This window comes from Pseudophryne corroboree, chromosome 2 (assembly GCF_028390025.1).
Source record: "Pseudophryne corroboree isolate aPseCor3 chromosome 2, aPseCor3.hap2, whole genome shotgun sequence".
NCBI lineage: Eukaryota > Metazoa > Chordata > Amphibia > Anura > Myobatrachidae > Pseudophryne > Pseudophryne corroboree.
The window spans coordinates 279,485,778-279,507,275 of record NC_086445.1 but is presented as its reverse complement, the minus strand read 5'-3'; the positions used below and the strand labels follow the sequence as shown (position 1 = coordinate 279,507,275).

The following is a 21,498-nucleotide window of genomic DNA, read 5'->3' as shown; positions in this document are numbered from 1 at the left end:
GCTGTAATGCCGAGACCACTCGGGCAGCTGCCCAAGAAGAGCCCACCTTTCTTGTGGAATGGGCTTTCACTGATTTTGGATGCGGCAATCCAGCCGCAGAATGAGCCTGCTGAATCGTGCCACAGATCCAGCGAGCAATAGTTTGCTTTGAAGCAGGAGCACCCAGCTTGTTGGATGCATACAGGACAAACAGCGAGTCAGTCTTCCTGACTCCAGCCGTTCTGGTCACATAAATCTTCAAAGCCCGGACTACGTCAAGCAACTTGGAATCCTCCAAGTCACGAGTAGCCGCAGGCACCACAATAGGTTGGTTCAAATGAAAGGATGACACCACCTTTGGCAGAAATTGCGGACGAGTCCGCAATTCTGCCCTATCCATATGTAAAACCAGATAGGGGCTTTCACATGACAAAGCCGCCAATTCTGACACACGCCTAGCCGAAGCTAAGGCCAACAGCATGACCACTTTCCACGTGAGATACTTTAGCTCCACGGTCTTAAGTAGCTCACACCAGTGGGATTTCAGGAAACTCAACACCACGTTAAGATCCCAAGGTGCCACTGGTGGCACAAAAGGGAGCTGAATATGCAGCACTCCCTTAACAAACGTCTGAACCTCAGGCAGTGAAGCCAGTTATTTTTGAAAGAAAATGGATAGGGCCGAACTCTGGACCCTTATGGACCCTAATTTCAGGCCCATAGTCACTCCTGACTGTAGGAAGTGCAGGAATCGACCCAGCTGGAATTCCTCTGTAGGGGCCTTCCTGGCCTCACACCAAGCAACATATTTTCGCCATATACGGTGATAATGCTTTGCTGTCACGTCCTTCCTAGCCTTTATCAGCGTAGGAATAACTTCATCCGGAATGCCTTTTTCCGCTAGGATCCGGCGTTTAACCGCCATGCCGTTAAACGCAGCCGCGGTAAGACTTGGAACAGACAGGGCCCTTGTTGTAACAGGTCCTGTCTGAGAGGCAGAGGCCACGGGTCCTCTGTGAGCATTTCTTGCAATTCCGGGTACCAAGTCCTTCTTGGCCAATCCGGAACAATGAGTATTGTTCTCACTCCTCTTTTTCTTACAATTCTCAGCACCTTTGGTATGAGAGGAAGAGGAGGAAACACATAGACCGACTGGAACACCCACGGTGTTACTAGTGCGTCCACAGCTATCGCCTGAGGGTCCCTTGACCTAACGCAATACATTTTTAGCTTTTTGTTGAGACGGGACGCCATCATGTCCACCTGTGGCAGTTCCCATCGATTTGCAATCTGCGTGAAGACTTCTTGATGAAGTCCCCACTCTCCCGGGTGGAGGTCGTGCCTGCTGAGGAAGTCTGCTTCCCAGTTGTCCACTCCCGGAATGAACACTGCTGACAGTGCTAGTACGTGATTCTCCGCCCAACGAAGAATCCTGGTGGCTTCTGCCATTGCCACCCTGCTTCTTGTGCCGCCCTGGCGGTTTACATGGGCCACTGCAGTGATGTTGTCTGACTGAATCAGCACTGGTTGGTTTCGAAGCAGAGGCTCCGCTTGACTCAGGGCGTTGTATATGGCCCTTAGTTCCAGGATATTGATGTGCAGACAAGTCTCCTGACTTGACCATAGCCCCTGGAAGTTTCTTCCTTGAGTGACTGCCCCCCATCCTCGGAGGCTTGCATCCGTGGTCACCAGGACCCAGTCCTGTATGCCGAACCTGCGGCCCTCGAGGAGGTGAGCACTTTGCAGCCACCACTGAAGAGACACCCTGGCCCTGGGGGACAGGGTGATCAGCAGATGCACCTGAAGATGCGATACGGACCACTTGTCCAACAGATCCCACTGAAAGATCCTCGCATGGAACCTGCCAAAGGGAATGGCTTCGTATGACGCCACCATCTTTCCCAGGACTCGCGTGCAGTGATGCACCGATACCTGTTTTGGTTTTAGGAGGCCTCTGACCAGAGTCACGAGCTACTGAGCTTTCTCCGGGAGAAACACATTTTTTTGGTTTGTGTCCAGAATCATGCCCAGGAAGGGCAGACGCGTCGTAGGAATCAGCTGCGACTTTGGAATATTCAGAATCCAGCCGTGCTGTTGCAACACTTCCTGAGAGAGTGCTACGCTGATCAGCAACCGCTCCCTGGACCTCGCCTTTATGAGGAGATCGTCCAAGTATGGGATAATTGTAACCCCTTGCTTCCGAAGGAGCACCATCATTTCCGCCATCACCTTGGTAAATATTCTCGGTGCCGTGGACAGGCCAAACGGCAACGTCTGGAATTGGTAATGACAGTCCTGTACCACAAACCTGAGGATAAATGGGGACATGCAAGTACGCATCCTTGATGTCCAGAGACACCATAAAATCCCCCTCTTCCAGGCTTGCAATGACCGCTCTGAGCGATTCCATTTTGAACTTGAATCTTTTCAGATAAATGTTCAGGGACTTTAAATTCAATATGGGTCTGACCGAACCGTCCGGTTTCGGTACCACAAACATTGTGGAATAGTATCCCCTTCCCTGTTGAAGGAGGGGAACCTTTACCACCACCTGCTGGAGATATAACTTGCGAATTGCCGCTAACACTACTTCCCGTTCCATGGGGGAAGCTGGCAGGGCCGATTTGAGGTAAAGGTGAGGGAGCATCACTTCGAATTCCAGCTTGTATCCCTGAGACACAATCTGTAAAGTCCAGGGATCCACCTGTGAGCGAACCCACTGGTGGCTGAAATTTCGGAGACGCGCCCCCACCGCTCCTGGCTCCACCTGTGGAGCCCCAGCGTCATGTGGTGGATTTAGTGGAAGCCGGGGAGGACTTCTGTTCCTGGGAACTAGCTGTATGGTGCAGCTTCTTTCCTCTACCCCTGCCTCTGGCAAGAAAGGACGCACCTCTGACCTTCTTTGTGATCGAAAGGACTGCATTTGGTAATACGGTGCTTTCTTAGGTTGTGAGGGAATATATGGCAAAAAATTTGAATTCCCAGCCGTAGCTGTGGAAACTAGGTACGAGAGACCGTCCACAAACAATTCCTCACCCTTATAAGGCAACACCTCCATGTGTTTTTTAGAGTCGGCATCACCTGTCCATTGCAGAGTCCATTAGACCCTTCTGGCAGAAATCGACATTGCGTTTATTCTAGAGCCCAGCAGGCAAATGTCCCTCTGGGCATCCCGCATATATAGAACAGCGTCTTTGATATGTCCTAGGGTCAGTAAAATAGTCTCCCTGTCCAGGGTATCTAACTCCTCAGACAGAGTATCTGTCCATGCTGCTACAGCACTACACATCCAGGCCGCAGCAATTGCTGGCCTCAGAAGAGTACCAGAATGTGTATAAACAGACTTCAGGATACCTTCCTGCTTCCTATCCGCAGGATCCTTTAGGGCGGCCGTATCCTGTGACGGCAGGGCCACCTTCTTAGATAAGCGCGTCAACGCTTTGTCTACCCTAGGGGGGGATTCCCAGCGTAACCTATCCGTTGGCGGGAAAGGATACGCCATAAGTAATCTTTTGGAAATCAGTACTTTCCTATCAGGGGAATACCACGCTTTTTCACATAATTAATTTAATTCATGTGAAGGGGGAAAAGTCACTTCTTGCTTTTTCTCCCCAAACATATAAACCCTCTTGTCAGGGACAGGGTTTTCCTCCGATATGTGCAATACATCCTTCATTGCTATAATCATGTATCGGATGGCTTTAGTCATTTTAGGCTGCAACTTTGCCTCGTCGTCATCGACACTGGAGTCAGAATCCGTGTCGACATCTGTGTCAACCAACTGGGATAGTGGGCGCTTTTGAGACCCTGACGGCCTCTGAGCTGTAGAATCAGACACGGGTTGAGACCCTGACTGATTATCCAACCTTTTATGCAAGGAGCTTACGTTATCATTTAACACCTTCCACATATCCATCCAATCAGGTGTCGGCGGCGACACCACATTCACTTGCACTTGTTCTGCCTACACGTAACCGTCCTCGTCAAACATGTTGACACAAACGTACCGACACATCGCACACACACAGGGAATGCTCTAATTGAGGACAGGACCCCACAAGGCCTTTTGGGGAGACAGAGAGAGAGTATGCCAGCACACACCCCAGCGCTATATAACCCAGGGATTACACAGTAACTTAGTGTTTACCCAGTAGCTGCTGTTTATGATAATTTGCGCCTAAATTTATGTGCCCCCCCTCTCTTTTTACCCTTTTTCTACCTTGAGTCTGCAGGGGAGAGCCTGGGGAGCTTCCTCTCAGCGGAGCTGTGAAAAGAAAATGGCGCTGGTTAGTGCTGAGGAAGAAGGCCCCGCCCCCTCAGCGGCAGGCTTCTGTCCCGGGTCTGTGTAATAAAATGGCGGGGGCTCGTACATATATACAGTGCCCAGCAGTATATATGTGTCTTTTTGCCAAGAGGTATCCTAATTGCTGCCCAGGGCGCCCCCCCCTGCGCCCTACAGTGACCGGAGTGTGTGGGTAGTGTGGGCGCAATGGCGCACAGCTGCAGTACTGTGCGCTACCTCATGTGAAGACAGGAGTCATCTGCCGCCGATTTCGATGTCTTCTTGCTTCTGCCGGCTTCTGACTTCTGGCTCTGCGAGGGGGACGGCGGCGCGGCTCCGGGAACGGACGACCAAGGTTAAGATCCTGTGTTCGAACCCTCTGGAGCTAATGGTGTCCAGTAGCCTAAGAAGCGCAACCTAGCCGCAGTTAGTAGGTTTGCTTCTCTCCCCTCAGTCCCACGTAGCAGAGAGTCTGTTGCCAGCAGAAGCTCTCTGAAAATAAAAAACCTAACTAAAATACTTTCTTATTAGCAAGCTCAGGAGAGCTCACTAAAAGCACCCAGCTCTGGCCGGGCACAGATTCTAACTGAGGTCTGGAGGAGGGGCATAGAGGGAGGAGCCAGTGCACACCAGGTAGTACTAAATCTTTCTTTAGAGTGCCCAGTCTCCTGCGGAGCCCGTCTATTCCCCATGGTCCTTACGGAGTCCCCAGCATCCACTAGGACGTTAGAGAAATACACAATAAGTATATCTTGTGAAACACCTATATTAAGTAATAATCCTGACGCACTTAGCACCCTCAGGTTACAGAATATAGGGATAGCAATCTGAGTGAGATACACGCAATGGAGGTCACACAGCAGCTATATGCACACAGACATAGGTGCTCATTCCGAGTTGATCGCTAGCTGCCGTTGTTCGCAGCGCAACGATCAGGTTAAAAATCGGCATTTCTGCGCATGCGTACGGGCCACAGTGCGCACGCGCGATGTACTTTCACAAACACTATGCAGTTTTACACAAGGGCGAGCGACTCTTTTCCGTCGCTCTGTTGATCGGTGAGTGATTGATAGGAATGGGGCGTTTCTGGGAGGTAACTGACCGTTTTCCGTGAGTGTGCTAAAAAACGCAGGTGTGTCAGGTAAAAACGCAGGCGTGCCTGGGGAAACGGGGGAGTGGCTGGCCGAACGCTGGGTGTGTTTGTGACATCAAAACAGGAACTAAACAGACTGAAGTGATCGCAAGGAAGGAGTAGGTCTGCAGCTACTCTGAAACTGCTTGAAAAAAAAACAAAACCCCGTTCTGCGATCCTTTCGTTCGCATTTCTGCTAAGCTAAGATACACTCCCAGAGGGCGGCGGCTTAGCGTTTGTACTGCTGCTAAAAGCAGCTAGCGAGCGATCAACCCGGAATGAGGGCCATATTCACATTGTACAATGCAGAAATTATGACATGCAATAAAACTGCACTGGACTAGCAATACAGAGTAATACTAAGTATAGCTATACACTCAATAGATATAAAAATGCACAGGGTACTTGGACTAAATAACCCTGACTAAATGCACTTTTTCTTAACTAACACTGGAGGTCATTCCGAGTTGTTCGCTCGCAAGGCGATTTTAGCAGAGTTGCTCACGCTAAGCCGCCGCCTACTGGGAGTGAATCTTAGCATCTTAAAATTGCGAACGAAGTAATCGCAATATTGCTATTACACACCTCGTAGCAGTTTCTGAGTAGCTTCAGACTTACTCGGCATCTGCGATCAGTTCAGTGCTTGTCGTTCCTGGTTTGACGTCACAAACACACCCAGCGTTCACCCAGACACTCCTCCGTTTCTCCGGCCACTCCTGCATTTTTTCCGGAAACGGTAGCGTTTTTTCCCACACGCCCATAAAACGGCCTGTTTCCGCCCAGTAACACCCATTTCCTGTCAATCACATTACGATCGCCAGAACGATGAAAAAGCCGTGAGTAAAATTACTAAGTGCATAGCAAATTTACTTGGCGCAGTCGCAGTGCGAACATTGCGCATGCGCATTAAGAGGAAAATCGCTGCGATGCGAAGATTTTTACCGAGCGACCAACTCGGAATGAGGGCCACTGTCAACAGACATGTAGAATACTTAAGTGTCCTGTAAAAGACACAGCGCTGACATGCAGGCAGCTTTACAGAGGAGGATTTGCCCAAACAGTCCCAGGATCAGCTCAGCTTGTCCTAATGGCGCCCAAACGCTGATAGGGAGTGAGGGAGAGAGAGATATGCAGCTCCAGAGTGGGAACATTTATTCTAAATGGCACCATGGGGCTGGGGGAGGGGCTACAGGTCAGAGCCTTATCCCCTTGCTGGACTTCACCACCGGGTACTGCAGGCCTTAGCAAACGGATTTTTGAGAGAATCCGATCTGTACCCTTGCCCTGTGGTCTAATGGGGTCCCTGTACTCCCACCGTCCGTGCCGGATCGCCGTTTACAGCGGGTCCTGGAGAGCTGCGGTGGTGTGTGTGTGCCTGACTGAAGAAATCCGGGGTAAGTACCCGGCAACCAGGGCGCGGGAGTATACAGCGCCACTGGGGGAGGTGATGGAGCTGCAGCAGGAGATGTCTGACTGACATCTAACACTCACAGTGTCTCTGCTGCAGCCCTTGAAGTCTTCATTTTTCACTTAAAAAAGCTCTTCTAAGGGCTGCTGGAGCAGCCCACCTGTTGTATGCCTGCACTGCATGGCACCAACTACAAAACTGAGCTCTTGTGCACGGAGGCGGGGTTATAGAGGAGGCAGCGCTATGCATTCTGGGAAGAAGGTCAAAGCTTTTAGCCTGTTGGTACCTCGGATCAAGATCCTACTCTACACCCCAATGTAATTCCCTGTGGAGCCCAGTGTACCCCGCAGCAGAAACAGTGAATAAAACAAGACTGGGTAATAACAGTCACAGAGATAGGAAGGCCCTGCTCACAAGCTTACAATCTATGGGTACTTGCTCGGGTACCCTTGTTGCACCCCCCATGAAAAATAATCAATTGGAAGTTTCTAATTCGCTTAATTAGTAAGTACTCACCTTCCGAAGCATGTTCTTCTTCCAGTGTCAGGAGCCGGTTCCCTGTAGCAGCAGTGATTATGCAGTATATGTCGGATGTATGTGGAGTGTGTAAGAGTGGAGCCGACTGCTGGGAGAACTACATCTCCCAGCAGCCCTTGAGCCTCCCAGCATCCACAGAGCTGGGAGCATCCACACAGCAGCCCCTACCCAGTGGCAAGATGGAGGGAAGACCACCGGGAGCCCAGGATACCCTGCAACTATTTTTTATTTTATTTGTTATTATTGGATACCCCCAGGTATTGGGGGCACGTATACCCACTGTAATCCAAAAATGGACACGAGATAGAGTAAGGTAAAATTTACCTTGCTAAACCTCGCACCCAAATGAATTCCACCCAGGGTCCTAGCTATGTGAGGTTTATATGGTCTCCACATATTTGTTCTGGTTTCCTCCGAAACCCCAAATACATACTGTTAGTTTAATTGATTTCTGCACAATATTAATAATGATGCTAATAATAATAATAATAATAATAATAAAAAAATAACCCTGGTGTATGTGTATGTCCATGTGGCAGGGAGTATAGAGTAAACTCCACTGGAGCTGGGATTAATGTGAATGACGAAATACTCTCTGCAATACTCTATAAATAATACGTACACTAACTTATATAGTTATTGTTGTTGTTGTTGTTTTTTAAAACTTGGAATCCTAAGTTTATTTAATGTATATTTTGGCACTGTAGTGACTTCAGGCAATGTAAACCTTTTTTAGATAAACCTCTTCCACCATCACCACCAATTACAGTAGCAAAATAAAAAAGTGACACTTTAATGTTTCCTAGGAAATACAGCTTTATTGTTTCCCCCAATCAGGAAGGTGTGTGAGATTGTATCAGCCATGAAAAATACAATTTGACAGTATTTTTGGTAATAGGAAAACTTTCTGTGAACGGTGTGTCTCAGGTTCAGATACAATGTTTATCAACATCATTCATCTGTGCTGTCTTGTGTTATAAAAACATTGTACAGTCTTATGAATATGATTAAATCCAGCATCTGCAGCACGACGTTTGCCCAAAAGAACATTAATCACAATGCTGATGTTCAAGCTGTGATTTCTGACATTCAATTTCTGAGCTACTTTGGTTTATGCCTACATCTCCCCAATCCATTCCATTTATTAACTAAAGTGATGCTGCTTTTCCCTTACTCAGATCACAATGCTAAACCAAACACTCCTCCGTGGTAACTGGATTGCAGGCACTGCGTTACTTCTGCTTTCTAGAAATCAGGATCTATATACACAATATCTATCTGTATATACATACATACACAAAATATGCCTGCTTCCAGCTCCTGTTTGATAAATGATTTTCTCCTTAAAATAAATGTCAAACTTCATAGTAGTGAATTAGAGATTATTAGTGGCAGGGGCAAGGCTGTTCCATCGATCTTTAGTGGTATGAATTCAATATATACTATGCAGAACATTATTTATACATTACGCAGTGATCTAAAAATTGCTCTTTGATTAGAGCTACATTATCATCTGGGAAAATACCTTTCTCAATGGTCTCTAGTTCAAATTTGAGCTCTGGGTACTGCTCTGTCCAGCCCTTCTTCTATTGCAGGGTTAGGCAATAAGCGGCCTTTCCCGCTGCTGTTGGACTACAAATCACAGCATGCCCTGCCAAAGTTTATCTATCATGACATGGTAAAATTGTGGCAGGCCATGCTGAGATGTGTAATTCAACAACAGCTAGATGGCCATTTATTGCACACCCCTGTTCTAGGGACTAAACAACATTGATATGTCAGTTCTGTAATACAGAACTCTCATAGGCTTGGCAATGGCCTGCGGTAGCACCTTCCAAATGGTTGCAGTATAGCTTTGAAGGTCAACTCTTAAACATCACTGTTGCCTTTTTGACTATACCCCATTGCCAATTCAGACAGAAAGCCTGTGGAATGTGGACGTTGAGCCTATTTGGTACTTGGTGAGGCATATTTGGCACTGGGGGGGGGGGGGGGGGGGGGGGGAGCGTATCTGGTACTGGGTGGGAGCATAGTTGGTTCCTGGAGGGGCATAATTGCACTGTGGGGGGCATATTTGGCACGAGGGGAGCATATATGGCACTGAGGGAGCATATTTGGCACTGGGGGGTGTATGTGTACCTGGCACTGGGGGGGAGGGCATATTTGGCACTGGGGGTATATGTGTACCTTGCACTGGAGGGGGGGCATATTTGGCACTGGGGGCTTATGTGTACCTGGCACTGTGGGGGAATATCTGGCACTGGGGGCATATGTGGCACTGGGAGCACAGCCATAGCAACAAGCATTACCCCCTGGTTACAAGCACAACACCCAGCTCATGAAATCCCTGGCAACAAGCGTTACCCCCTAGGAATGAGCATGACACCCAGTGTATGAAATCCCTGGCAACGAATATTACCCCATGGCAACAAGCTTGAAACCCAGCACATGATAACTCTGGCAACAAGCATAACACCTACCGCATGAAACACCTGGCAATGAGCATGAAACCCCTAGCACCATGTATGGAACCAAGAGCATGAAACCTCTGGCAACGAGCAGGTAATTTATAAGTAATTAAAAGCCTTACTGTAGGACTTAATGTGCAATGGGCATTGCGGTGTGTGGCATAATGTATCACGGACATTGCGGTGTGTGTCATAATGTGTCACAGACATTATGGTGTGTGGCATACTATATCACGGGCATTGTGGTATGTGGTATAATGTCTCAGAGGCATTGCAGTGTGGCATAATGTATAACGGGCATTGCGGTGTGTGGCATAGGGTATAACAGGCATTGCGGTATGTGTCACAGGCATTAAGTTGTGTGGCATATTATATCACGGGCATAGTGGTATGTGGTATGATGTCTCAGGGGCATTGCAGTGTGTGGCATAATGTATAACGGGCATTGCGGTGTGTGGCATAGGGTATAACAGGCATTGCGGTATGTGTCACAGGCATTATGGTGTGTGGTATACTATATCACGGGCATTGTGGTATAATGTCTCAGGGTCATTGCAGTGTGTGGCATAATGTATCACGGACATTGTGGTATGTGCTATAATGTATCAGGGGCATTGCAGTGTTTGTCATAATGTTTAACGGACATTGCGATGCCTGTCATAATGTGACACAGGCATTACAGTGTGTGGCATAATGTGTTGTGAGCATTATGGTGTGTGGCATATTGTGTCATGGGCATTATTATGTGTGGCATAATGTCTAAGTGTCACACGCCATAGGCGACGTTCACCGCGCTTACCCCTGCGTGCCTACTGGCCTGTGTTGCGGCCTCCGCCTTCGGTGGTCCACGGGCTCCGGCGTCTGGCTGGCGCGGCTCCCGGTGGTTCCCCGGGGCAGGGGCGCCGCCATGACACCCGGCATCACGTGGGCGGGGAGCAGGTGACGTCATCAGACTGTTCCGCCAATCCAGCGGAGGCGGGAGATTCAAAGGCAGACGCTAGGCAGAGCCTCGGCGCCTGAATATCGTCTTTTCCCCTGAAGTGGATGCTAGTGCTCTTGTTCCCGGCGGATCTCTCTGCAGTCGTACCCCAGTGTCTCCGGCACTTTCAGGTGCCAGTTGCTGCACAGTTCCAGCGTATACAGCGGCTGGTGTGTTCCTCTGCAATCCAGTCACCAGTGCTTCTTGGAGTCAGCGTGGGCTGCGGGCTAAACGACGCTCTCAAGTTCTACAAGTCATCAGTGTCTTTAAAAACCGTTCTCAAATTCTACAAGTCATCAGTGTCTTTAACAACCGCTCCCAAGTTTTGCAAGTTAACAGTGTCTTTAACCACCCTCCCAAGTTTTGCAAGTTACCAGTGTCTTTAACCACCGCTCCCAAGTTCTACAGTGTCTTTAATCATCGCTCTCAAGTCATACAAATCATCAGTGTCTTTAACCACCGTTCTCAAGTTCTACAGCGTCTTTAATCACCGCTCACAAGTCATACAAATCATCAGTGTCTTTAACCACCGCTCTCAAGTTTTATAAATCATCAGTATCTTTAGTCACCGCTCTCAAGTCATACAAATCATCAGTGTCTTTAACCACCGCTCACAAGTGTTTCAAATCATCGGAGTCTTTAACCACCGTTCACCAGTTCTTCAAATCATCAGTATCTTTAAAAACATCACTCACAAGCTCTTCAGTCACTATTATCTTGTACCAACACTCACAAGTACTTCTTTTCCTGGAATCTTTAACATTGCTTACAAGTTCTCCTATAGGCCTGGACATTCCCCCCATACGTTCCTTCTCTGCTATGTGACATTGTGTTGCTCCCTTCCTGCAATAAAGTTCTTTAATATTTTCACCAAGCTTTACTGTCAGAGTCCTGTATGAGGAAGACCTATATCAAGCCATCCCTGTTCCGACCCAACTGTGGTTCCTCTCCCCTACCATCGGGAGAACCCCAGAGTTCACAACACCCCCAACCTAGGTCAGTGACACTAAGGGCCATTGCAGTATGTGGCATAATGTATACTGGGCATTACTATACGGATGAAAAAATAAGATTTTAAACCTACCGGTAAATCTATTTCTCCTAGTCCGTAGAGGATGCTGGGGACTCCGTAAGGACCATGGGGTATAGACGGGCTCCGCAGGAGACATGGGCACCTAAAAAGAACTTTTCCTATGGTTGTGCACTGGCTCCTCCCTCTATGCCCCTCCTCCAGACCTCAGTTAGAGAACTGTGCCCAGAGGAGATGGACAATACAAGGCAGGATTTAAAAATCCAAGGGCAAGATTCATACCAGCCCACACCAATCATACCATGTAACCTGGTACATACATAACCAGTTAACCGTATGAACAACAACAGTGACGGTCCAAGACCGACTCCAACTGTAACATAACCCTTATGTAAGCAACAACTATATACAAGTCTTGCAGAGTTTCCGCACTGGGACGGGCGCCCAGCATCCTCTACGGACTAGGAGAAATAGATTTACCGGTAGGTTTAAAATCTTATTTTCTCTTACGTCCTAGAGGATGCTGGGGACTCCGTAAGGACCATGGGGTTTATACCAAAGCTCCCAATCGGGCGGGAGAGTGCGAATGACTCTGCAGCACGGACTGAGCAAAAGCTAGGTCCTCATCAGCCAGGGTATCAAACTTGTAGAATTTAGCAAAGGTGTTTGACCCCGACCAAGTCGCCGCACGGCAAAGCTGTAATGCCGAGACGCCTCGGGCAGCCGCCCAAGAAGAGCCCACCTTCCTAGTGGAATGGGCCTTAACCGAATTTGGAACCGGCAATCCAGCCGTAGAATGAGCCTGCTGAATCGTATTACAGATCCAGCGAGCAATAGTCTGCTTCGAAGCAGGTGCGCCAATCTTATTAGCAGCATACAGGACAAACAGTGCTTCTGTTTTCCTAAGTCTAGCCGTTCTAGCTACATAAATCTTCAAAGCCCTGACTACGTCCAGGGACCTGGAATCCTCCTAGTCACTCGGAGCCACAGGCACCACGATAGGTTGGTTCAGATGGAATGAAGAAACCACCTTAGGCAAAAACTGAGGGCGTGTCCTCAATTCCGCTCTATCCACATGAAAAATCAAGGCCGCCAATTCTGACACTCGCCTTGCCGATGCCAAGGCCAACAACATGACCACCTTCCAGGTAAGAAATTTCAACTCAACCTTGTCAAGTGGTTCAAACCAGTGTGATTTTAGGAACTGCAACACCACGTTCAGGTACCAAGTTCCCCTTGTCTCTGATTAAAGACATCGGGGTCTGAGATATTTCTCTTGGTGCGTAGTAACTCACCCTTAGGTACTGCTCTAATTGTAGAGGGAAGATGTGAACTAGTGGAATGAAGGATGCTATTTGTAGCAGTATGTTTTCTAAAAATATCTGTAGTGATATTTCCTTCATCATTGACATATATTGTAAGGTCAAGGAAGTTAATCCTAGATTGGCTGGTTTCATATGTGAGCATCAAATTCAGGTCATTGACATTAAGTATGGAGATGAACTGTTTGAGATCACCTAACTGTCCATCCCACAACATAAGTATGTCATCTATGTACCGGAGATAGATTAAAATGTTATCCGTGTACATTTCCAAAGACTCCTGAAAAACCACCTCCTTCTCCCACCACCCCAGGTAAAGGTTAGCATATGTAGGGGCACAGGCTGTCCCCATAGCTGTGCCCCTTACCTGGAGGTAGTGGGATTCATTACATGTGAAATAGTTTCTGGTTAAAATGAATTCCAGAAGCTGAATGAGGAAATCATTATGTTCGTTAGGTCTTTCCATATCCAGAAAGTATTTCGTGGCCTTTATCCCTTTGTCATGGTTGATGCTCGTGTATAAGCTATCCACGTCACACGACACCAACCAGACTCCGGTGTTCACATTTAGATTTCGTAATTTCAGAAGGACATCCATTGTGTCGCGTGTATATGATGCAAGTGAGGTAACATGTTTGCGAAGATGTTGGTCAACATAGATACTGGCATTTTCAGTGAGGCTCCCTTTCCCAGACACTATAGGTCTTCCAGGTGGCTTCGTCTCATTCTTGTGAATTTTGGGGAGAAGGTATAGTGTTGGGGTTTTGGGTTTAGCCATTTTAAGGAACTCAAAATCCTGTTTCTTTATGACACCATTGTTGAAGGCCGTCTGTATTATGTTGTTATATTGTTTGAGGAATTTCTGGGTGGGATTGAATATCAGTTTCTCATAACAATTCTCATCCTCAAGTTGTTTAGCAATTTCCACAAGATATAGATTCCTCGGCCACAACACCACATTCCCCCCTTTATCAGATGGCTTGATCAGGATTTCTTTCCATTCGGCTATCTCCCGTAATGCCACTCTCTCACCCGCACTGATGTTATCATGATGCCATCTTTTATGAAGGAATAATTCATCAAGATCTTTGGAGACTAGATCTTGGTACACTTTTACGCTTAAGCACTACTCACCTTAGTATCTTTAGTGGCTCGAATCCTACACAGAAACAAGCAACCATACAAGTTGCAGGAGTCAGTGTGGTGGCCCCACTTTTTAAGAATCTTTCTTTCACAATTTTTTCATTCTTTATCACTTATATGTTTGTAAATGTCATGTTTTTAACCTCTATATTTTGCTGTATGTGTTCTACCACAAAGACCTTCTTTATATTAATATAAGCAATAAAAGCTACGTTTTATCTTTACAATTAATTCAACAAATAGATTTTGTGCACCCAACTTAATAACCGCCTTTCTAGTTCTTATGTGTTGTTATATTTTGGTTGTAATAGGGTCGCACCCCCAGAGAGGCTTAAAGTCTAATCTAGACACACGCATATTGGGGTTCCATTGATATATTTACATACTAAGTTTCCAATTGATAAGTGTGCAGATGTATTTCTTTTTCTTTCTTAACTAGCCTTTATTAAAGTAGGGATGACCTCCTCCGGAATCCCCTTCTCCGCTAGGATTCGGCGTTCAACCGCCATGCCGTCAGACGTAACCGCGGTAAGTCTTGGAATATACAGGGCCCCTATTGCAACAAGTCCTCCCTCAGAGGGAGAGGCCAGGGATCTCCTGTGAGCATCTCCTGAAGATCTGAGTACCAGGACCTTCGAGGCCAGTCTGGAACAACGAGTATCGTCTGTACTATTCTTCGCCTTATGATCCTCAACACTTTTGTGATGAGAGGAAGAGGAGGAAACACGTAGACCGAGTGGAACACCCACGGCGTTACCAGGGCGTCTACTGCCTGAGGGTCCCGAGACCTGGCACAATACCTCCGAAGCTTTTTGTTGAGGCGTGACGCCATCATGTCTATTTGAGGAATTCCCCAAAGACGTGTTATGTCTGCAAAGACTTCTTGATGAAGTCCCCACTCTCCTGGATTGAGATCGTGTCTGCTGAGGAAGTCTGCTTCCCAGTTGTCCACTCCCGGAATGAAGACAGCCGACAGAGCGCTTACGTGATTTTCCGCCCAGCGAAGAATCCTTGTGGCTTCCGCCATCGTGACTCTGCTTTTTGTCCCGCCTTGGCGGTTCACATGAGCCACTGCTGTGACATTGTCTGATTGAATCAGAACTGGTAGGTTTCGAAGAAGACTCTCAGCTTGTCGAATGCCGTTGTATATGGCCCTGAGTTCCAACACATTGATGTGTAGACAGGACTCCTGGTCTGACCACAGTCCCTGAAAATTTCTTCCTTGGGTGACTGCTCTCCACCCTCGGAGGCTCGCGTCCGTGGTTACCAGGATCCAGCCCTGAATTCCGAACCTGCGACCCTCCAGCAGGTGAGCACTTTGCAGCCACCATAGGAGAGACACCCTGGCCCCTGGGGACAGAGTTATTTTCCGATGTAAGTGCAGATGCGACCCTGACCATTTGTCCAGAAGGTCCCATTGAGACGTCCTCGCATGGAACCTGCCGAAGGGGATGGCCTCGTAGGCCGCCACCATTTTTCCCAGAACTCGAGTGCATTGATGAACTGACACCCTTTTCGGTTTTAGCAGGTCTCTGACCATGTTCTGGATGTCCTGGGCTTTTTCCAATGGGAGAAAAACCTTCATTTGTTCCGTATCCAGTATCATACCTAGGAACGTTAGTCGAGTTGTCGGAATCAACTGTGACTTCGGTAGATTCAGAATCCAACCGTGTTGCTGGAGCACTCTCAGAGAGAGCATTACACTGCTCAGCAATTTCTCTCTTGATCTCTCCTTTATCAGGAGATCGTCCAAGTATGGGATAATTGTGACTCCATGCTTGCGCAGGACCACCATCATTTCCGCCATTATCTTGGTGAAAATCCTTGGGGCCGTGGAAAGCCCAAACGGCAACGTCTGAAATTGGTAATGACAATCCTGTACAGTGAATCTCAGGTACTCCTGATGGGAGGGATATATGGGGACATGAAGGTACGCATCCTTTATGTCCAGTGACACCATAAACTCCCCCTCTTCCATACTGGCTATAATCGCCCTGAGCGATTCCATCTTGAATCTTTTCATGTATAGGTTTAGGGATTTTAGATTCAAAATAGGTCTTACCGAACCGTCCGGTTTCGGGACCACAAAGAGGGTTGAGTAGTAGCCTCTTCCCTGCTGGTTCAAGGGAACCCTGATAATTACTTGCTGTAGACACAGCGTTTGAATTGCAGCTAACACTACATTCCGATCTGGTGTAGAAGCTGGTAATGCCGACTTGAAAAATCGGCGCGGGGGCACCTCCTCGAATTCCAGTTTGTAACCCTGGGAAACTATTTCCAACACCCAAGGATTCAGGTCTGAGCTGACCCAGGCCTGGCTGAAAAGTCGAAGACGTGCCCCCATCGGTGCGGAGTCCCGCAGGGGAGCCCCAGCGTCATGCCGAGGATTTTGTAGTAGCCGGGGAGGACTTTTGTTCCTGGGCACCGGCCGAAGCGGGTGCTCTTTTCCCTCTAGCCTTACCTCTGGCAAGGAAGGAGGACCCCCGACCTCTTCTGGACTTTTGCGACCGAAAGGACTGCATCTGATACGGTGGTATTTTCTTTTGCTGTTGGGGAATAAATGGTAAAAAATTTGATTTACCTGCGGTAGCTGTGGAAACCAGGTCGGTCAGCCCATCCCCAAACAATACGTCTCCCTTATAGGGTAGGACTTCCATATTCTTTTTTGAATCCGCATCACCCGTCCATTGGCGGGTCCATAAGGATCGTCTCGCTGAGATAGACATGGCATTGGCTCTGGAAGCCAGCAATCCAATATCCCTTTATGCATCTCTCATAAATAAGACTGCATCTTTAATATGGGCTAGAATTAACAATACAGTATCTCTATCCATGGTACCAAATTCAGCCGTTCGATCATCTGTCCATGCTGAAATTGCGCTACATACCCATGCCGACGCAATTGTCGGTCTTAGCACAGCTCCATTATGCGAATAAATAGACTTTAAAGTAGTCTCCTGCCTGCGATCCGCAGGATCCTTGAGGGTCGCTGTGTCTGGAGACGGTAGCGCCACTTTCTTGGAAAGGCGCGTTAAGGCCTTGTCCACAGTGGGAGGTGATTCCCAACGCACCCTGTCCTGTTTAGGGAAGGGGTATGCCATATAAATTCTTTTGGGGATCTGCGGTCTCTTTTCCGGAGTCTCCCAAGCCTTTTCAAAGAACTCATTTAGTTCATGAGATGTGGGAAAATTTATAATCTGTTTCTTTCCCTTAAACATGTGTACCCTCGTGTCTGGAACAGAGGGTTCATCAGCAATATGCAACACATCCCTTATTGCCACAATCATTCACTGAATGCTTTTTGTCACCTTAGGGTGCAATTTTACTTCATCATAGTCGACACTGGAATCAGAGTCCGTGTCGGTAGTAGTGTCCACAATTTGTGCCAAGGGACGTTTTTGAGACCCCGACGGGCCCTGTGATTCGGTCCAATCCGAGGATTGACCCCCTGATGCCTCCCCTGATTCAGCCTTATCAAGCCTCTTATGTAAAGAAGCCACACTTGCATTCAACATATGCCACATGTCCATACATTCCTGCGTCGGCACAACCGACGGGGACACACCACTCATTTGCTCCACCTCCTCCTTGGAGAAGCCTTCCGCCTCAGACATGTCGACACTCACGTACCGACACCCTACACACACAGGGATATACCTATAAGGGGACAAATCCCCAACCAGGCCCTTTGGAGAGACAGAGAGAGAGTATGCCAGCACACACCCAGCGCTCAAATAACACTGGAAAAACAAAATGACCAGATAGCGCTTTTTTATATACTATCCAAATTCCCACTCACTGCGTTACCAATGTGCCCCCCCTCCTCTTTTTCCAGCCTGTGAAGTGTTCAGCAGGGGCGAGACCGGGGAGCCATTGTTCTCATGCAGCTTCTATGGAGAAAAAGGCGCTGGTTAGTGCTGAGGATCAAGCTCCGCCCCCCCAACGGCGGGCTTCGGTCCCAGTGCAATTGTAATAAAACGGCGGGGGATCTGTGATTTACTGCCTCCGCAGCCTAATCATACTCTATTGTGCCCAAAATTGAGGATTATTGCTGCCCAGGGCGCCCCCCCCCCCCTGCGCCCTGCACCCATCAGTGCTGCCTCTGTTGTCTGGGAGCAATGGCGCGCAGCCCTTACCTCATGAAGATCTGAAGTCTTCTGCCGCCTGAGATGTCTACTATCTTCTCATACTCACCCGGCTTTTATCTTCCGGCATCTGTGAGGAGGACGGCGGCGCGGCTCCGGGACGAACCCCAGGGTGAGACCTGTGTTCCGACTCCCTCTGGAGCTAATGGTGTCCAGTAGCCTAAGAAGCAGAGCCTATCAGTTAAGTAGGTCTGCTTCTCTCCCCTCAGTCTCACGATGCAGGGAGCCTGTTGCCAACAGGACTCCCTGAAAATAAAAAAACCTAACAAAATTCTTTCTCTACAGAAAACTCAGGAGAGCTCTCTACAGTGCACCCATTCTCCTCTGGGCACAGAATCTAACTGAGGTCTGGAGGAGGGGCATAGAGGGAGGAGCCAGTGCACACCCATAGGAAAAGTTATTTTTAGGTGCCCATGTCTCCTGTGGAGCCCGTCTATACCCCATGGTCCTTACGGAGTCCCCAGCATCCTCTAGGACGTAAGAGAAATGACAAATAATGTAAGGGGCATGAATCAGGATTATTTTTTTTCCTGTGGTGGGCAACGTCTGGGCGTGCAGGTTGCAAAATTGGGGTATAAGGTAGTCTTTTCCTGCAATGCCATGCCCCTTTATGCAAAGCCACACCCATTTCCGCAAGGTCACGCCCCCTTTTTGCGGCGCACGCAGATTCACCACTTTACTTGTGACAATTATAGGGGGGGGGGGGGGGCGCCAGAGAAATTTTTGGCTTGGGGGAGAAACATTTCTAGTTACGCCACTGCTCTGCAGCAGCTATAAGAAATTTTTTTTATATAATCCAACTCAGAGAGAATATTTTCCCTTTATTATCAAGGGACTGGAAGTTTGGTGAGCTTAAAACATGTTTCTTTCATCTTTACTTTCTGCGAGGACAAAATATATAAAGTGAATGAGATTACCTTGTTGCCATAGATAGACTTGCACAATTTGATCAAGATGTCTTTCACATATTACATAGCATATTAATATTACAAATTGTAGCACAAATATGTGTGGTGTTGTTGTGTTAAGGGCCCTACACACTGGCTGATGTGTCAGTAATGAACGAGAAATTTTTCATATCGTTCAGTGTGTAGGCACCAACGATGCGCGGCTCCGCGGCTGTTCATCGTTGGTGCCAGCTCGTTTATACCTGCAAGCCGATATGGACAATATTGTCCATATTATTAGCATGCAGGGCTATGGGGCCCGGTGACGTCAGGGAGTGAAGAAACTTCACTCCCCCGTCAACTACCCAGCCCCCCCCCATCGGATTGTCTGTCATCAGTATCAGCGGTCGGCACCTCTGCCAGTTTGTAGGGCCCTTTATTTATGCATTAGGTGTCTACACTAAAGTGTGCTCTTGTGTTATGGTCACATATAGATGTATTTTTAACCCCCTGCACTTGCCACTTGGAACTCCCCTTCAGGAGCTTTCAAAAGATAGGTCCTGAAAGTCAGCAAGAATGGCATGACAATTATTTGGAAATTACATGGCTGCCAATAAAGTAGGAGGAGACCCACCAATAGACTTTTTTATGCTATGTAAAAAGAAAGTTCTACTTTTCATCTCCCACTGGTCCATAGCAACAGATGGCTCAAGAGTGCTCAGCAGGAAAAACGGGGACTGTAAAGCTGTTAACATGTCTGCTTTACGGCATGTTCTCGAGGTGACTACTGTACACACTCATTTATGTGCTCCTATTAAGACACGCAATGTGCACATTATGCAAATCATTACTTCAGGACAACGGTATGTTTTATGTATGTATATAGCAAAGTACAGTGCGGACTCAGAATCATTGCTGCTACAGTGGAAGAAAGATTTCTGAGAAAAAGCAGTCAGTGTGACCTTGTTATACTTTTTCTATACAGAATAGAATAATGGTGCATAATACAGGTCAAGGCCAGCATTTACGTATTGGTGGTACACTGCTGTTGATGTAATTTGAAATGTAATGTTAAAATACAACCCACTGCACATTGTGCAGCAAGCCTCACACACATATAATTTTATTGGGACTACTGTATGTTGTCCATATAAAGCTAGCTGCTAGCCGAAGGGAGACATCCATTGTATATTGCCAGATTAGTTCATCCCCTGAGGCACAATTTAATGCATATATCTCTGTGCCAACACACAGATGAATGAACTGGGTAAATCAGAGCCTGTTTCATATTGCACAGTGTTGCGTTACAATATATGTTTTCAGGACCTTACAATCATTCCCTAAACAGTTTTACTAACAATATGATGGGAAAATGTAGCTAACATGCACAGAAGCTTCAAATGGTTGCTAATTAGGAAAATAATGTGCGCCTTTCTCTGCAAAGCATGGGGTTTATTCTAATCCCTTGTTATCTTGTATGTGCTTTTCCGGCAGCACACAAAGCTCAGAGCTCCAGCTCCTGGCAGGAGGTTTCAGCCAATGCCCGTGTTTCTCCTCTGTCAGCATGCCTAGAAACGTTCCTAAAAAGGACTGATCACCTTCCCCATATCCTCCCTCCCCAGCAGCTATCAAGTCTGGGGATACAAAGTGTTTTTCATAACACTGTGCCCTGAAGGACTGTGTCGGAGGCGCTGGGTAGTGTTTATTATGGCTCTGTATACAAGCAGTGAGAGGAAAAGTATAACTACATGAAGTGTCACTACAGAGCCTGCAACAGGGACGTGTTACCTAGAGTAATAGGAACTCTTACCTGAAACCAGCTGCTGGCCAGCAAGTCCTACAGGGACCATCCCAAGATTGTTCATGGCGGTGGCCCAAGCCGTTGGGTCTGTCACTGACATGGTGAGATGTGTGGCGTCTATAGCAATACTTCCCACAGCATCAGCTGTTGCACAAGGAAAACACAATTAGTTACCAGACTCTTCAGAGACTGAAATTAAAACTTTTTATTCAGTGATCTCTGGTTTAAATGGACATCTAACACATACAAATACCATACACTGTCATTATTAATGTAAACTACCTTATTCAGCAATAGTAAAACGGTCTGTTAACAGGACAGCGTAAAACAGTACATTATGGGGGTCATTCCGAGTTGATCGCTAGCTGCCGTTGTTCGTAGCGTA

At 47.5% G+C, this 21,498-nt stretch overlaps 1 protein-coding gene across 6 annotated transcripts in view; it reads right to left on the bottom strand.

The window, feature by feature from the left end:
• ENOX1 (ecto-NOX disulfide-thiol exchanger 1) overlaps positions 1-21,498 on the bottom strand; it is a 1,047,374-nt gene that overhangs the window by 327,708 nt on the left and 698,168 nt on the right. For all 6 annotated transcript variants that reach the window (XM_063952856.1, XM_063952852.1, XM_063952853.1 and 3 more), the window contains one exon: positions 21,123-21,257. In XM_063952856.1, coding sequence (XP_063808926.1) covers positions 21,123-21,257 — 135 coding nt within the window. The remainder of the gene's footprint in view (positions 1-21,122; positions 21,258-21,498) is intronic.